The 19,181-nt window shown below is 38.6% G+C and overlaps 1 protein-coding gene across 2 annotated transcripts in view; it reads left to right on the top strand.

Moving 5' to 3' along the window:
- MGAT5 (alpha-1,6-mannosylglycoprotein 6-beta-N-acetylglucosaminyltransferase) overlaps window positions 1–19,181 on the top strand; it is a 127,362-nt gene that overhangs the window by 106,920 nt on the left and 1,261 nt on the right. Inside the window, exons 12-16 of one of the 2 annotated variants that reach the window (XM_075152765.1) lie at window positions 865–1,014; window positions 8,782–8,928; window positions 12,857–12,973; window positions 13,820–13,894; window positions 17,764–17,921. In XM_075152765.1, coding sequence (XP_075008866.1) covers window positions 865–1,014; window positions 8,782–8,928; window positions 12,857–12,973; window positions 13,820–13,894; window positions 17,764–17,921 — 647 coding nt within the window. The remainder of the gene's footprint in view (window positions 1–864; window positions 1,015–8,781; window positions 8,929–12,856; window positions 12,974–13,819; window positions 13,895–17,763; window positions 17,922–19,181) is intronic. The other variant, XM_075152766.1, reaches the window with a different exon arrangement.

Below are 19,181 nucleotides of genomic sequence, written 5' to 3'. Positions count from 1 at the left end.
CAAAAATAGTGAGGGAAAGTAGAATTCTTTAAAACTCTTGCTGCCAAGAAGTATAGAAACTTGTTGCCTGATTTTAGAGCTATTACTGAGACTATGTGCAAATATTGAGGGAAAGTCTCTCTGATCTGTGCTGCATACTGGCTGTAAATACAGTCTACAGCTAATTGCTTTTGGAACGCAAAGTCTTTAAAACTCAAAAAACATATGGCATTGAAAATTAAAGTAATTCTTGTTTGCAAACTAGGATGGTGTACTATTTTTATTTTTTTTTTAATGCAACACTAAAGCCATTGCTCTTCTCTGGGTCTTTTCCAAAATGCCTTTAAAACTTTACGTAAGTGGAATATTTGTAGGTATCTCATGGGACTCAGGTACTAGGTATTTAGATAAAGATGTGTGTTCAGTTGGCAAGAGTGGATCTTACTAAGGTGAGATTCATCCTTTTCTTCACAAAGAAGATAAACCATAACTAATTATTTTGCACCTCTGACAAAAACAGAGCGAAAATTTGATATTTCCAAATGATTTTTTTTTAGTATTTTTAAGCCAAGTATTGTTTAGGCATGCCAAGATTACAGCTATCTGATGGTGACCTATTTTTTGTCAAATTAGAAATTAATAGGACCTTGGTATTGATTTCTTTATACCTATACTATGAATAAAAATGCCGCAGTTTTCTTCCAGCCTAGTAGAAAACAAAACTAATAATGTAATGAAAGATCAAATATTATAGAAATCATATAAGAATGAGTGAACAACTTCTCTTTCTGGCTTTTGTGGTACAGGAGATAAAAAACAGCTCTGATTGAACGCTACTGCTTGAAATGTGTAAAGACTGAAAATATTTTGTTGTTGCTATTACAGGATAAGAAGGCTTATCTGGACATCATCCACACCTATATGGAAGTCCATGGAACTGTTCACGGGACAAGCACTATATATATTCCCGGCTATGTAAAAAACCATGGTATACTCAGTGGGCGGGATTTGCAGTTTCTGCTGAGAGAAACCAAAGTAAGTTGGAGGGAGTAGTGGCAAAAATAGCTACAGACAGTATCTGAAGTGCATGCATTTCACCTCCTACGAATGAGCTCCTAATTTAAAAGCATTGGAAAAATAAATGACCAAATGTAAAGGAGTTTAAGTTGTCTTCTATGTGCTAAGAATACCTTTTTCATCATGTCCATGTTTTGAGGATTGACAGCTAATATTAGAAAATTGGGACGACGACCTACAGTCACAGACACGTTTAACAACCAGCTTGAGAAACATGGATAAATGCATTTTTCATTTTCTTAAATATGATATTCAGCTCAAGGAGATTATCAGCTGAGAATGTGCTTTGTTTTACATCCCTGACGTGAAAGTTAGGTAATATCTGAAAGCTGTACAGTAGGCATGCTTGCTCTGCCCTACCAATGACTTTAACCTAGAGTGACCCTACTCTCTGGGGGAGAGAAGAAGAAAGGCAAGTGCTTCATTTGCCATTCAGTTCCTTCCTCTGCTTCAGTTGTGCAGAGAGAGCGAGCAAGAGAGTGTGCTTTTTGTGGTATGCTTTGCCTGTGGGCCTCATAGTCAAGGGAACTCAAGATAAGGGACAATATATACATTGAAATAAATAAACTTTTGTCCCCATAGTTAGAATGCTTTGTGGGGTTTTCTGTGCCATTCCCGTAATCTTTGTGGCACTTTACAACATTAAAACACTTTAGTAGATTACATTTAAATAGGATGTTTAACCTTCAGTTGGTGAAAGAAGTGGTTTGTATGTTTAAAATTAGCAAAATGTGTGGAACTGCACCACTTACTCCCATTGTTGATAGTTTCTTGCTGTGCACTTCTACAGAAGAATCTATTAAAAAAAGAAAAGAAAAAAGCAAGCACTTCCCAGTCTTCCCACACGACTGCAGAGATCTCCTTTTTGAAATATTTGGGAAAATGATGGTAATTTGACATCTCTGTGTGACAGCTGTTGGGAAATTATGACTTTTTAAAGGCAACCCCTGTGTGTATGTACTTGATGCATACAAATACACATAATGTTGTAGATTAAAAAGTCAACATTTACTTTCGTCATAGATAATACTGAGATTACACAGCTTTTGCCTGTGTGGAGTATGAAATCAATGTATTAATCATAGTACAAATGTGGGAAGAATATTGACATTGTCATAACCCCAAGCACAAACAGTCACTTCTTTCTGAAAAAAAAAAAAGTATTCTATTCACTGGAATAGTAAAATAAGCTAATGGACACCCTATAAAATTACTGAAGTCCTTATAATTTACAAAGTACAGTTCATAATAATAGTTATGTTTGAGTAAGTCTTCCTCTAATTCTTTATCAGCCATCTTACATGTATTATACTAAAAAGCTTGATTTTCAATATTAAGTAGATAGCTCATCTAGTTGTTATTGGTTATATTTGCTGTGCTCTAAGATGCAATGTAAGGACACCTTCAATTTAGGACAAATTCAAGTTGATACATACATATTATGCAACTCAGCACAGTGCAGTTATATGGGTTTTGTGACACAGGAAGTAGCCAGACTAGTTTCCCTCATTTTTTGACTAGTAATAGCAATATCAGATGGAAGGTACTATCTTGTGATTGTGAAGTACTCCTGAGATCAGTAAGTTGCTTATTTTTCACAAATTATGTTATTGTGAAAAGCATGGATCTACGCTGTACTGTTTTCAGAGTCCTACAAGCATTTTAGATTTTAATTATTTTCTACACTATTGCTGTGCATTAGGGTTTTTTTTTTCTTTTTTTTCTCTTCTTAACACTGGGGAAAATCCTTTGAGAATTTGTTGCATTTCTTAGTAGATGGCACTGAGAAACACATCAATGTGTTTCAGAAGCCAGTGTTTTTATCACATTATCTTTTTGATACAATCTTTCTTAATAAACTAATTTTTTTTAAGTCTGCGAACAGTATTTTCATATGGCTTTTCTGAACTTTTGTAAGCAGATTTGCAAATGACAAAAGCTGTTTTCCTTTTAAGGAAATTATTTATTTATGATGCAGCAAGGCTAACAAAACTTTGACCTGATGATAAGCAGTTAAGAGTCCATCTGCTTTTCCTAATACTTACACTGCACTCTCATTTGCCTGACAATAGTATTTCTGATGTTGCAACAAAATGAAATGAAATATGGCTTACTGCATCATGAATTTTGGTTATTATTCCTGACTAATATTTACTTGTTCTAATATATGTAGTTTAACAGAAAAAGTAAACCAGCAGCATCCTGAGATTGAAAGGGAAAACTGAGATTTACCATCTAATTTGTTTGGACTTTTTCAGTTGGAGGTGGATTTTTGGATTGTGTTTTGTGTTGGTTTTTTTTGCTAGCTGATGTTTAGTTTCTCATAGGTACACTGGCTGTTCTGCCTTAGCATATGGTTGCCTCTCAGTGTTGATCAACAGACATACTTATTCTAAGTCTTCTTGTTGCCTGTACGTTCACAGTTGCAGATCTTGGTATCTTTTAAGAGACAATACTTTAACATAGCTAAGCATAAAACACCACTCACCTGTCTCTACTGGCCATCTGCTGTGTGTGTGGGTCAGTTGTGTTTATATCAAATGGATCATGGATTGAATTGCGAAAATAAGTGCAGGTTTTCCACAAAAATCAAGCTGACTTGAATGGGAGCTTTGTGCACTGAGAAGCCTCGTGTATGTGTGCACATGCATCCAGTGATGTTCAAGGACGCTTTTTAATCATAATCACTTTAATTGCTAGGCAACGTGACCAGAGCCCCATAATGAATTTAGTTATGGGGTTTTGTCACTAGACAATCAGTGTGCTGAAAGTATGTGAATAATTGGAGCTGTAACTCAGGCATGGTAACATCTGTGGGTACAATGCTCCCTTGAACCATCTAGGCCTGCTGTTTGCTGTCTCCAAGCAGCAAACTTTGTCTTTAAGCTTCCAGAAACTTTCAGATTTTTCTTTTTCTAAACATATGTTTTCAGACCCAAGAACAAAGATTGTCTTTCATTTTTTGTGATTTCAACATTGCATTAGCAAGTTTTTGTTAGGTCAGCTGACAAACGAGCTAGTTTTCAGAAAGCCAGAGCTAAATAATAATTTAACAAATCACACAGTTCAGTGTACTCAGAAGTGTCAGTTTATGTTGCACTGCTTCATTTTGCCCTTAGACAGCAAAATACCGGTAGGTGATGGCTCAGTCATGATTCTTGATCAGAGCTTTGCATTCCCAAAATGTATTTGGTCTCTCTGCACTAGTTAGTATAGGACACAGTTATTCTCAAAAGTATGCAGCTACCATTTCATTCTGGTGTGTATTATAAAGCAACGCATTTCAGAGTAAGTGCATTTTCCAAGCAGGAGGGTGCTGTTTGAGATTCATCATGGCTAGTTCAGCTGTGTAGTGCATGACAAAAACGAGACATGTCAACAGTTCCTAATGAGAAGATGTAAAGCCATTCATCACATCAGAGGAAAATAGGGTAGGCGAGCTGGCAGCCTTCCTGCCAACTTATGTGGCTTCTTGCCAAGTGGGCAGCTGGAGGAGTTGGACCAGACTCTCTTGGAAGAACCAGTACTGAATTCTTGAGAAATATTCCTCCTTTTGAGAAAGTTTCAGATGCAACTTTTTACTTCGAGTCACTGTGAATTTTTGAGGGAATCCAAATTCTTTTAGTAAGTGGAATTTACAATTTCTGAATGGTGATTAATAAAAGTAGGAGCGACACCTTGTTTAGACAGTTTGGGAAAAATCCCGGTGCGATGTTGGGTAAGCAGAAATAGGAAAACAAACTTGTTTTTTTCATATTGCCTTTTATGAAGTAATATATTTTTTTACTTCCACACGCTTCACAAAATCAGCTGAAAAGACATTTAACTAGTGATTCTATTCTAAAGTTGTTTCAACCACAAAAGGATTGACTTTTCCAGAAAGTATTTTATATTCATGAGAAAAATATATCAAAATAGTTAACAACAGCTTTTGCTACACTTCTCTTTCTGTAGTTCAGAAGAGAATATATAAGTTCAGTAAGCAGACATACAAAAGTGGTGATAAACCTACCAACCCAACAGAATAAATTAGGTAAAGTGCAGTAATGTTAGAAATGGGAGAGGAGAAGATAAACACTCCTGTTTATGGAACTATAGCATTTAGTCTCTGGAATATGAAAATTTTCTCTTAAATATTCAGCTATTCAGAATTACAGTCAGTGAAGTAAAACATTCACTCCTTATTTTATACTTCTAGCTATAATTTGAAAAGACTATTCAAGTACTCATTTTAATAATAGTCCAATCTGGTACCTTAAACTCCACAAATAAATTGCTTAGTGTCAACTGAAAATCAATGGTTTCCAAAAAATAAAACAAAACCACACTGTTTTTTCACAGGAGTGGTTGTGAAGCACTTTTCATCTCAGAGAAGTTTCCACTTAGCTACTACACCATGAAAGGGCTGCTTACATTATAATCAAAAAAGAATGGTGTCTTGGCTGGTCTGATGCTGGGTGGCCAACTTAAAAGCCTGAAATTCCAAACCAGGGGTTCGGCTCAGTGCAAAGGCAAAAAAGGTTCCCGAGGAGCCTTTCTTATGAAAACCAAAGTATTCCTGCTTAAGGGTTTCAGCACCTGCTTTACTCAAGTTGGGCAAGTGAGATTGCAGATACGAATCCCCTTTCTTGACTGATGCAGACCTATAGACACAGACACACCTGGGTAGCAGACCTTGTAAACAAGGAAATGGTTTTTAAAAAAACCCACACTGCTGTTACCGTGATCATTTTACATCTGTATTTATTTGCTGTTATCTCCTTTAGATATACTTTTATACTGTAAACTCCTCCTGGCAATCAGCTCGTTATATGGAGTGTTAGCATACAGAGCCTACTGTGTCATGTGCCCACTTAAAGCACTGTATGAAAAATAATGGTTCTGGCTTTCAAAAATGTTTGAAAGGTGAGAAAAATGCTCACATACAGAAAATGAAATGATTTCAAGCACCAATCAACCAGTAAAGCATAAAGGAATTCTACTCTGCATAGCAATTCTGCTGCAGCTAACAAAGCAAGATCAGGGCTAACATTTTTGAACCATGTGTACCCATAGTTACGTTACCGACATTGTCAAATTTAGAGCTTTGCATTACAGACCTTCAGCCATAGGGTGAAGGTGCCTCTCCATGGTGGACTGCGTTACCAGACATAGCGTCCGGTAAGAGAGTAACCTAAAAGCCATAGTCAGCACCTTATGTGGTAGAGGCAAGTGTACATTTGTATCACAAAACAGTGTTCTAAATCTTTACCGTTTTGTGGGAGAGAGCCTTGTCTTCCACACAGCCTCAACTGTACTGAGGATGGATGCTTGCTTCACTGGTACCTGAAAATTGTTATCTGTTATTCCTACTTTTTTTTTTCCCCCCTTCTTCTTTTTTAATTCGTGACTTGCAGCATTTGTTACATACTTTTAGGAAGTACCTTGACAGATTGTTTTAGCCTTTCTGGAAATAACAAGCTGCATGTAATTCAAAGGATTAGCAAATTAGACCATCATAAGAATGAGTTACAGAAGTGACCTGTGTTCTCTAATGCTTGCTTTTTGAATCATAATGAATGTGACTTTCTTGAGGCAATTGAGATACTCTTCAGTTTTGCTCTTTATCCCATACAAAATACTAGGAACGTTAATAAAGGAACGTTAATAAAGGGCAATTTTCAGGAGCAGGGTCTAGATTCAGTTTGGGCATTTCAGTTGATCTGATGAAGATGATGTGATGGAGAGTGATAGAAGGTTTTGCAGGGTTGAAAGAAGGAGCTGGGGGGGACTGTGGGCAGCTGTGAGCCAGACTGCAACCTCAGGCCAACAGGCAGCACACACATGCACCGTTCTAGTGATCAGACATCCTTCTTTCTTTCTTCAAAGGTATGGTGCTGCTTAGAGGTAAGGTTGGAAAATGGATGCAAAACAGGTGGTAGGCTATTTATTATAGATTAAGTGTTGACAGTGTACTCTGTGCTGTCAAAACATAAAACCATGTTTCTTTCCCCATGGAGCTTCTTCTTAAATAAACGGACCAGTCAGGCACAGAACTGTTCAGCAGTGCACAGCAGCAGTTTATTAAAAAAGTGAAAAACGAAGCAAACAAACCAGCTTTCTCTATATAACAAACAAACACAGGATCATAGGAGAATTGATACTTCAGATGGTTTTAATTGCTGGTTCTCAGCTGGTTTTCTGCCTGAACTAAGGAGTAGTTTAAATAAATAACATTATGTGTGCAGATTGCATGAAATGGTTTCATGTCTGTAATTCATTATTTTCAAGAGATTACCTTTCTTTAAATTAAGCTCTTTTGAGTTGAAATTTAGTATGTATTTTTTCTGATTGAAAGGTAATTTATCTTATGACATATATAAAAACCAAATTTAGATAAGCTAGCTTTAGTGGAGATAATCTTCCAGATCTTTTTTTTATCAGCCACTTATTCCTGTAAGATTTAAATCTGTGAGATAGCTGAGAAACTTTTTGCAAGTAGGCGACTTTTTTAACCTATTTGAAAATTGAAAACTGAAATAACAATATTCAGCTCCATGCAGTGAAAATTTTATGTCCTCAACTATGCTGAGAAATGTTAACTTTCTTTTTAAAATAGCCAACTCAAAATTTATACTGCTGTTGCCATGGGTCAGAGAGGATTGATGTTGCGATGCCTGTGCACGACAATACTGACTACATCAATGTTAAGATCAGCTCCTAGAAAGGGCCTTCAGTTTTGAATCTTCATGGATTCACTTCCATGTTGCAGAAAATTTAATGCGGAATAATATAATTTGACCTCTTTGAATACGTACGTCCTGAATACATGATCCTAATAGTTATGGAGATTGCTCTTTATTTTCTTGAAAAAAGCAGTAACTATATATATATGTACATGTTAAGTCATTCAGCAGTGCTGAGAAATTGCTGTTAAAAATCAGAGCTTGTAATTCTCCCATTATACACAGACTTTAAAATAAAGGTGAAGAATCCTATATTTAATTCAGGGTTTTTAATTATGTTGTGCCAGGAAAGGGGGCAAGATCCAAATAAAAGCCAAACAACTCTGAAAAAATACCAAGTTTCTTTACATTGGAGAAAAGCACTGCCTTTTCTAGAGCACCTGTAATCTCGGCTGATGTAAGAGTGGGTTTGTAATGCATTTTTCCTCCTTCAATTTACCTTGGAGGCGTTGAACCTTTTAATCCTATGCAAGCTCTTGCTGCCTAGGTACAGTGTCTTAAGCTGATGTTTGCTGCCATCTACCGTTTTAATTAGAAGACTTAATCAGTTTGGCAGGAGCATGTTCATATTGGCAAAACCAGCAGGTTAGCTGATGTGGGAGAGAGGGGGAAAACAGTAGCGTAGCTGTTCCGTGAGCTTGCTGCGGTAAAACCTGTACCTGCAAGAGAGCCCCAGCAGTTTCCTTTCCACACCAATCAAATCACCAAATGACTTTTTTTTTCCCAAAAAATAACTGAAAGGGTCCGTTGTTGCCTCAGTTCCCTGAAAAACCACCTCAGCTCATTACAGAAGATTATTGTCAAGTGTGTTTTACAGGACATTCTGTTACTGCTTAGGTAGGAGGGGATGAGCTGCTAAATTTCTCCCATTTTCTTCTTAATGTTACTTTTTTTAGGCTGGTACATTTAGAATGCATTATTGTTTATTTTAAGTTAGCTCTTAGCTTTCAGTTTTCGTAAAGAACAAAAATTAAGATAGTCCTTTTTTTCTATTTTTCAGCTCTTCGTTGGTCTCGGATTTCCATATGAAGGGCCGGCTCCTTTAGAGGCTATTGCTAATGGATGTGCTTTTCTAAATTTAAGATTTAACCCACCAAAAAGTAGCAAAAACACAGAATTTTTCAAAGGCAAACCTACACTCCGAGAGGTAAGCTTCATCAATCTTGGTAATTTCTTTATTGAAAATGATTGTGGATTTCTTTTTAGTAACACAATACAGGAAAAATTGCATAAATGTCCACAGTTTGTTGCAAAAGGTGTGCACCTGTCATTTTCTCTGGCCATTGATGGGATTATCAGTCCTTATTTTCATATGATAATCAGAATTTTTCATTAACATACTGTTAAGCTTTACCTCTAGATTTGCCTATATGTACCTTCTGCTAATTCTTACTGATAGATCATAAACTGAAGTTTCATTTAAAAACCTGATGTTCTGCCCAGGAACAGATCATGTCATCTGATACATGATGTGTCATTTGAAAGTGGTTTTATTTTGTTGAAGAAACAAACATTACTGTGTACTGTGCAGGAAATAAAGAGGTGTTTAAGTAAATCATAAAAATGCCATTTGTGGGTGGTTGTGTGTGTTTTGGGATATTAGTTTTTTTCTCCAGAAAGACCTGCTCAAGGCACTGTTGAGCTGAGGTATTAATGGTCACAGCCCACCGTGTTTGTGGTTAAACACTGAAGGCATTTGGAGAACTGATCCTTTAAGAGAACAGGAAAAGCAAACCTCGAGCTTTCAAAACAGCCAGTGTGTCCAGTGCGTTTAGACTCTAGTAAGAGAAAAATGAGGCTAAGTAAACTAGCCCCTCATCCTGGCACTGACTTTGGAATATTTTTCTTCTTCGATGTAGGTAAAATTCACCCTATACCACTTGCAAGCATTTAACAGTAATGTAGCCATTTCTGACATTAGCACTTTTGCCTGTGACCATGGCTTGTTCATAGGTGTATATACCTATTTTCTTTACATACTTATCTGAAGGGAAAGCTCTGTGGTAACACTTAGATGATGAGAAATTTGCACAGCCATATTTCCCAGTTCAAGTTATGTTTGGGCTATATAAATTGCATACTGAATAGCGCCAGCTGGTTGATAAGCAAAAGACAGTTTCACATTTTAAACCAGGATCATAAATTCCTTATGATTTTATGATCCAGGACTGTAATTGCCTTTCAGCTTGTTATACATTCAGCTTGTACAGGACATGAGTTCCAACTCACCCCTTCTCACAGCTTGCATTACTAACAAAGGAGAAAAAGTCTGTTTAAACTTTTCTTCCTGGGCTTGGCACCTGTCAAAGCTTTTCCTCTGTGGGTCACTTGACTGTCTCGTTTCCAGTTGTGTGCCCAGACAGTATAACTGGTCAGGCTCAGTAAATGATCTGGACCCACTTAATTCTGTAGTAGGAATTTTAGTGCTTGGAATGCCGTGCTAAATCCCACTGGCATGTGTCAGCATTAACAGAAATGCTGTGCAGCCAAATTGCACAGAAAAATAATCCCTATTGACTGCTTTACTACCAAATAATGTAATGAACATTCATCACAAATATTGCTGCGTTCACATGCTCTGCTGACCTATCCTAAGAGTAACCTTTTCTCTGACTGGTTTTCACAATTGCATTTAGATCCGATTGCCAGTAATCCATGTGCTGGTTCTTTGGGATTAAGGAAGTCCTTAAATCCTTCTCTCAGTTTTTTCGAGTGTTAAAGGAGAACAGAAAAAGCTTGTGTAGTTCTGCGAATTGGTTATCCATAGACCAATTTGAAGATAAAGTCTGTGTTTAGTACTTTAGTAAAGTAACCATTGCAAGTCACTATTTCTCTCTTGTTCTAGGTAGAATTTATTGGGGGGAGGGGGTTAACTGATTCCCCCCTACCCCCAAGGTGGGATCCTGTAGTGAAGACTCTGTACAAAAACTGGAAATGACAATTTGCATTTTAGATCAGCAGTTGTTTTGTCTTGGGACATGATTTTGCTGAGGGAAAGAGCCAGGAAAAAAGAAGAAAAAAATCACCTTCAAGCAGCTTGGTTTTGTACCAATACTTCTTCTCCATTTCCCGCGGCCGCCCCCCCAAAAGAAAAAAAATGTTGTGTGCTAAATCTAGTTGAAATGTGTGCTTGGTGTGTGTGGTTTCCTTCATTTTCTGCTTTTAGTAAGGAAAAAGAAGACCTGAAATTAGAAATTAATTCCAAATCTATTTATAAGAATTCTTATAGATTTTAATTATAGACAGAGGAGTATCTCCTGAATATCTAAAACATTAAGCCTAGGCTAATTAAAGCATTTCAGTATTAGGAAATAGTCTTAATATTTTTTGAGAGTATAGATGTAGAATAACTGGTGCAGTAAAAACATGTTGCTAGTTACTCTTAAAACAGCCACTAGTCTGAGAAGTTTAGTTGTTTGTCTTCCAGATCACATCTGGCTTTACTGTTGCCGTCTGTCTGTCTGAGATGGTAGAGAAAGAGGGGTCTAAGGCATAATTCCTAAAGCTTTGTGGAACTTAAAACACTTTTTTATGTATATATTTTTAAAGTTTTTTTTGTTATTACTGAAAGCAATAGGAATGTAGCTTCTGCCATCTAAAGTCCAGACATAAGTGCCCTGGGAACTCAGTCTTGGTAACCCAAATTTTTAAGTACATATAGTTTTAGTGGCAGTAGAAATACTATTGAAAAAAGGTTAGAATATATCAGTCTTTGAGACTGGAAGGAGGACTTTTGGGGGGAATTTAAAATATGCCAATGGGAGCACAGTCCAGTGGGCTGCAAGTGAATGTAGGCAGCTACGAAAGCTGTCTGCGTGCAGAAGCATCCTGAGTTACCGACCCAGCAGCTGCAGTCTTCCAGCCAGTCCGCGAGCCCTCACCACCATGCTGCCCTGCAACCAAAGGTGGGAGCCTGCACGGAGTCCCCTGGAACATTGATCTCGGAGCACAGATTTATGCTAGCTGATCCCGTATGTAACTATAAGGCTGGCTTTTCTTGTCCACAAACAAAATGCAATAGGCAAAAATTTTTTTAAGTAGTTTCTTGCATTCACTTAAGGAAGAAAGCAAGTATGGCATATGCCCAGTGCAGGAGAAGGTTCTTTCCAACAGATACCGTTTCCTACTTCAGATCTTTTGCACTGACTAGATTTTTCTTTGTATCATGCATAAAGAGGCAGCTGTATAAAAATTGTCTATGAATAATCTATCCTGTAGGGGGTTTTTTGTATTTATTTTAAAAGCAATTTTCTTCTGAGGCCAATGTGAAACGGTCCCCTCTCTTCTGCAGCTTTTGCTTCCTCTCCATGTGTTCATTTGCATGTTCCTTTCACTCCTGTGCAACCTGTCACAAAAATTACTTCTAGTGCTGTCCTGCTAGTTCTGAAAGTCATCTCTAATATAACTTTTCTCAGTTATCTACTTGGGTAATTATTGAATTTGTTTTCTGACAAAGTGGTGAGCAAAATACCAGTTAACACTCTTACTGATGTCAAATCACTCTTGTACTATCAGCAGCGAGAGTCAGAATTCATCTAAGTGATAGAAATTATTATTTATTCATTACTACTCACAGAAGCTTGGAAATGTTTGAAATTTGAAGGAGAGACAGGGTGAGGATGTCTGAAGGTGAGACAGGGCAAGGATGACATTTCTTGAAGCCAGTCACGCAGGTGTAACCAGGACGGGTAGCAATTATGGGTTGCGAAAACGCAGGGCTGCTCTGTGAATAAGCTGTGGGGAAGCAGGGTCATGCTGTAAAAGTAATTTCAGTAAGCATCAAGTCTTCTGTGCTGTAGGTCATTATGAAGATCAAAGCCACAAATGAGAGGTGCACAAATGTTACTTGTGATCTGCATTATTATCTGATTTTCAGTTTTCCAATTAAATTCACTCTCTAAATTTAAACACGGAAAATCTGAAAGATAACTCAGAAGGAATGATGCTGACTGCTAGATTCTTGCTGAATTCTTGCGTTATCCTGGTGCATTTCATCCAAAAAGTCTGATGAAGAGAGGGAGAGGGAAGGATATCTTGACACATTAATTTTTACCAATATCATTTCTTCCTTTCAGTTGACATCTCAGCATCCCTATGCTGAAGTTTACATTGGGAAGCCTCATGTCTGGACTGTAGACATTAATGATCTCTCTGAAGTTGAGAAGGCTGTGAAATCAATTTTAAATCAAAAGGTGAGAAATGTATCCTTAATTTGTCATTAGCGCTTGAGGGTGTATTGTGTACTGCATGTAGAGCTTTTCCTAATGTTAGTCTAGTTAAAGCAGAGTACTGCACTTTGGTAGGATATTGGGGGGGGAAAAGTTATTATTGCATCTCTGTGGTATCTGATTATCATGTTTTAGTACTGGATATGTCAAGTTTTTACTTAAAAAAAATGAGCGTGAGTGAATTTGTATAGAAATGTGAATTTCATATGTAAAGGAAATTATACAGCAATCTATATTTTCTGTGCATTCATTGAGGAAGTTTTCTTGTTGATTCTTTGAGCATTGCAGGCTGTCCAAATACATGCTCAACTCTTTTGATTGATTTTGTAGCCTTGACATAACTGCCACTGAAGTGCTTGTGCACTTACAGCGTCGAATTGTAATGAGGGCACTTCAAGGGGCGGGGGGGGGGAGGGGGGAGTTTGAAGTAATTTTGAAAGGCATCACATTCTTTTTTGTCATAATGTTTTCTTTTTCACTTCAACTCCAGAACGGAAACTTAGTTAAAACAGGAGCTCTGGAATCCTGTAGGGAATCAGGCTAGCTTTGTAACTATTACTTTGCAGTATAGCCTGAGTTTCCTTAAAGATAATCGCTGAGCAACTTTTATTGCCATTACAAAGGAGCAAAAATCAGCTTAAACTGCTGATGGTTTTGTGAAATTGTGATTTGTTAATGAGTTTATTTGCATTTATTGTTGCTACTTAAGCTATAATGTAGTACTTGGAATGAAAGCTGCTGCCACACAGCGCACCACAAAGTTCATTTAAACAAAAAACCTTCTAACCTTAACACACTATGTTTCCACAGATTGACCCTTATTTGCCCTATGAATTTACATGTGAAGGAATGCTTCAGCGGATGAATGCGTTTATTGAAAGACAGGTACGACCTTTTATTGTGGATGACTCTTTTGTTTTGTGTTGGAAAGGGAGGAGACTCCATTTTAAAGCTTCTCAGTGTTATTGCTGTTCAAGTAGAAATAGTAGCTGTGCAGTCCTTGGTGTTATATCAAAGCAGAAAGGCAAAGTAATTTTTCAGTGTATATGTGATTTCTTTAACTGGGTACACACAAAAAATCTTTGGATCCTAAAGTATCACATAAATATAGAGATATTTTTGTGGCAGAATTGAATTTAGGCTAAAGCCTCTGGGTGGTTTTTTTTCAAGTATTTCAATTGATAAAGCTTTAAATGGTTTGGAAACCAGTTACTTAGAGGACCTTTAGTCCCCATGCATTATTGCCAGCCGAGAGCAGCAGAAGGCACTGAGTTGGAGTCACAAACTGCAGAGATTTACATGGGATCCTGATTTCTAGAAACTGTTTGTTTGCTTGGACTCCTGCCTAAGGCCAGATCTGTTGCAACAGCCAGCTCTGCCTTTTGTTCTGGCTGCTGTAGAAGAGAGATAGGAATAACCTATATCTCTGTTATGCCAATTAACTTCCAGGATTTCTTTCAAAAGCACTGCACATGCTCCTGTACCTGTATTTCTGAAAAAGGACAGTATTACAGACAGTAATAAAGAATAACACAGCTTCAGATCACAAGTGTGGTTAACATAACATAACTATTTACAGTTTCCTGCCAATAAACACTTTAAGCTTTTTGCTGCTGTATTGATGACATAGCCTGTAAAAGTATCTCTGCTTCTTTTGATTCCTCTACCTGAGTGAGCTGTAATTGAGAGTATTTGTCAATACGGGAGGAAATGGAACTCAGTGTAAGGGAGAAAAAGAGACAATCTAGAGATAGCGTCTGTGGGGCAAAACTGTCTCTCCCCTCTGGACCTCCCCCACGGGCTAAGCCCTGGCCTCTACTGCGTGCTTCTCAGAAATAAATACAGCATTGTAATTTTGTTCATTGCTTTGACTAATTGTCAAAAGCCATTATTGTTTCACAGCCCCCGGGATGCTCAAACATCGTTATTAGCTGCATGTGCTTAGCACTGTGCTTGATTAACATGTCCGATGAAGCAAAAATAAAGGTTGAGACCTTATTTTGAAGAGTTTGTGGTGGGAGGCAGGCAGAACAGAGAAAGCCGCACAAGCTTGGAACGGGAACGAAGATGCATGGAGTTGATCTGGTTCAGAGGTTGTGGGGTGCATTAACCACGAGAGTGTGGTCTTCAGGGGATGTTTGAATGTGAAGAGGGTGGGGCCAGATACACTCACACACAAGACATCCTATGGGACAGTGAAACTGTAGGATTTAAAGGAGTTGTCCAGAGTTCCCCTTTTGGTGCCTTGGCTCAGGAGGGAGGACAGTGTTCACAAGAAAGGTTTAGTGAATTCCCTGAATCTTCAGATCCAACAGCTGGGCTGAAGGTCTTCAGAGTCTGAAGTAAGAGGACTACTGTGAGCTGTGGTTTCATATTTAGCAGTGCCACCTTCAGCTGGATTAAACCAGCTTTCACTCCAAGCTTCAGCTTTCACTCCTTCCTGCCGGAGCACTGCCCCTGCCAGCAGCCCAGCGTGGCTGTTAGGTGCATCTGTGCCATCTGCTGAATCCATCCCTTGATCCTGGTTGCTCTGTGGCTGCACACACAGTTGTGTCAGCTCTGCAAAGCGGCAGCGTAGGGTGGGAACCAAAGGGTGGGACTGCTTAAATTGGCACTGCCATCAAAGGAGAGCAGCCAGGCAGCTGCAGCCAAAGCAGCTGCGGGATTCCCTGTTGCAAACTTGGGAGCTGTTGGATGAGGCAGGCTGGGCTGATGGAACAGACATGCTGACTTTGAAAGATGTGGTCAAGCGGAGTACTGGGTAACCCAGCAGAAAATGTTTTTGGCAGGGCTCTACTAGGTTAGCAGACTGACTTGGCTCAGCAGAGGGTCAGCTGAGCACCAGAGCTTGGTGAAGGGAGTGGGGTGAGAACATTCAGCCAAGAGCAGGAAAAGCCAGAGGGAGGAGGACACCTCCTTTGACAGCAGGGTTAAGCTTATCTCACCTTGAAATTGTGGTTATAGGCAAAACAAACATAAACGCAGTCTCTGATGAAGCTTAACCTTCTGTTTTACGTAACATCTTTTCTTTATTTTACCCTTATGCATGTAGGGTTGAGGGGCAAGATAGGCTGGGGGAAAGGTACCAAAATTAGGTTGCTTTTAATGGTTGATAGGAAAACTAGCCAGAGACGGCAAACTGAAACACAGCCCTGTGTGCTGGTATCTGTCAAGGTGATGTACTCTGAGACATGCTTCAAGGTGGCGTAAGCTGAGAAAGGCTTCCCACCTTATAAAAGGACAGAATAAGCAGGGCACAAAATGACCTTTTTGAAACAACCTCATTAAAAAGTACCTCCAACCATGTATTTTAACCTGGTTTTTTAGATGCTGTTAAAATTATTCTGCCGTAAATATGCTCTAAAATTACTCAGTTTTTCAAATATGCTACAAGGGAATGGCTTAGAGCTGCATCAGGGGAAGTTCAGAATGGATGTTGGGAAAAAGTTCTTCAGAGAGGGTGGTCAAGCACTGGAACAAGCTCCCCAGGGAAGGGGCCATGGCCCCAAGCCTGTCGGTGTTCAAGAAGCATTTGAACAGTGCTCTTAGATATATGGTTTAGCTTTTAGGTTGCTCTGTGTGGAGTCAGGAGTTGGACTCTGTGATATTCCTGGGTCCCTTCTGACTCAGGATATTCTGTGATTCATGACTGTATAATATTAAATTTATGGTTAGACCTGGGAGTATGTAAACTTCCTCTTTCAGCAGAGGAAATCTAAACAGAGAAAAAACCCACCAAACTGATATTGAGAACAGGTAAATGATTTGGGGTCTTAGCTTCATTAAAATTTCAAGTAGTTCGGCCTTTCTAAGCTTTGGGTCACAGTTTGGGACCTGTTCATACAAATTTTAGTTTTGTCAGGAGAAAGCAAACCATGATGGACTGGGCCCAAATTTTTTATCACCTTCTGATGAGAGTTGCCAAATGTTAAAATAATGGCTAATGAGTATCATGGAATGTTACATAAAACCAGTGATGAAAATTCTCACTTTGCCTTTTCTCATTTTAAATGTCAAGACCCTAAGAACTTATCTTTGAATAGTTTTTGCTAGCAAGTGTGTTGAGATATCGTTTCTTCCTTCCCTCTTTCCGCTGTGGTGACACTTGACTGCATGCATTATTTATAGCCAGTTTTTTTCAGTGTTGGGAGAGCACTTTTACTAGCAGTTTAACCAAGAAGAGCAAACAAACTCTTTGAATCCTGGTTGCTTTATAGAAATCTTTGGTCTTTTATGAGTTCAGCTCACTCCATAGCGCTGCGAGTCCCCTGATCCTTTCCAGATGTCTCTCCACGTGGGCCACTTGAGACATTTCTCACCTACAGGGTAACTGGCCTCTGGAATTCTTCTCCTACCAGAACTTCTCCCTGATGTTTGTGCTGTTATGAAAATAGTTCTGCTAGCACTGAGTTAGTGAAACAGGAATCACTGAGAAAGCCCAAAAGGGGTTGGATATGTGGAAGTAAGGAGAGTATCTGGAGTTGCTTTATGATAAATTAAAAAAGGTAAAGGTAGGGAAGAAGCTTCTTTGGGAAGAATGATACTACCACATTTGAAGTAGCAATCAAAGGTGATAATTCCCTCATGCTAAAAAAAAATTCTTTTTAATCGTGCTTGAATTGTTGATTTTAATACAACTGAAATGAGTTGCAAAATGAGTGTTTGGGTGATAATAACCACTTATTTTACTAATGGGGAAGAATCCCTAGCAAGGGACTGGATGCATTAGAATAAAATATGATCTATCACTGCAGGATTTCTGTCACGGGCAGGTGATGTGGCCCCCATTAAGTGCCCTTCAAGTAAAAATTGCTGAACCAGGAAAATCCTGTAAACAGGTTTGTCAGGAAGGCCAGCTCATCTGTGAGCCTTCCTTCTTCCAGCATCTTAACAAGGACAAAGCTCTGCTTAGGTAAGTACTTAAAAGCACAAACATATTATTTGGTCTCTTTTTATTGCTCTGATTTTTGCCAGACATGAAGTTTAGTGTATGAATTCTGTGAGGAAGTTGGGGAGAGAAGTGCTGTCTGTTTGGCAGCAGCAAGCTGTGAGGTTAGCTGTCAGTCCTTCATAGCAGTGGATGGTAGAAGTTACAGCTGTGTTGAGAGCACCGTTCCACGTAGCATGTGTTTTTGCAGTGAGGAGTACAGCACCGAGGCCAAAAATTTATATCTCTTCCTTTCCCCCTGCATCTCCTATATGTGTGCCCCGTACAGTGCCCTTTGATGTTGGGTTGCTTGCACTGAGCAAAGATGCTTGTGCTGCAGGGATCGCAGATGCCAGAACTATAATTGTGGCTGGATGGACCCTTTGCAGCCCTGGCTGAGCAGGTGCACTGTTCCGTAGCTTTTGCCATACCCTGCTGAGAGTTAGTGAACTTGCATGACTCTTAACACTAATCCTAACTGTGCTCAGTCAGCTGGGTCAGAAACAAAATGCATTTTGTTGCAGGAAATAGAACTCTACACATTGTGTGATTTCTATCAGTTGTTCACATGATTTTAAATACAACACTTATAAAGTGTTGCTTTTCTTTTATTTATTGAGCTCCCTCTTTGGTCACAATTAACATCCATATTGAAACATCTATATTGGCAATTAGAATTACTGTTTCTGCAAACCTTTTGCTGGTATTATCCTAGGTAAAGAATTGTAAACCCTTGTACATTAGAGATATTAGTACCAATTTATAAAGCTTACTAGCTATGCTTTAAGGAAATGAATGTTGCTTTCAGGTCCTATCTCTTTGGGAATATGTCTGTGTACCTTTCAGAATGAAAACAAAGCACTCAAAGCCTAGGGCTCCAACAAATGGCTACTAGGGAATCTGCTTCCTAGGTTTTCTGTCTCTACTTTTTGCTAAATTAAATTGTAGAAGGTTTTTATTTTTGTGTTTTGTTTGAAAAGTTGTAATTCCCAGTGGAGTTCAGAAGCAGCTCATGTAAAAACTTTGTCAGGCTTCTTTTCTAGCTGTCTAGACAAAACTACAATTCTGTGGAAAAAAAAAAATCTGTTAAATGCTGAATGTTTCCAGAATAAGTTAAAAACAAGCCTCTGCTGGAATTGCTACCCTCGTGCTTAAGCTTTGTGGTCAGAAAATGGCAACTCGAATTTTTCTTTTTTCAGTTAGCTAGCACTAGCTGGTTCCTCGGAGCAGTGGGTCCTGCTCTGA

This window comes from Calonectris borealis, chromosome 6 (assembly GCF_964195595.1).
Source record: "Calonectris borealis chromosome 6, bCalBor7.hap1.2, whole genome shotgun sequence".
Lineage (NCBI taxonomy): Eukaryota > Metazoa > Chordata > Aves > Procellariiformes > Procellariidae > Calonectris > Calonectris borealis.
The sequence above is the reverse complement of the archived record's forward strand: the minus strand, read 5'-3'. Positions and strand labels throughout refer to the sequence as shown.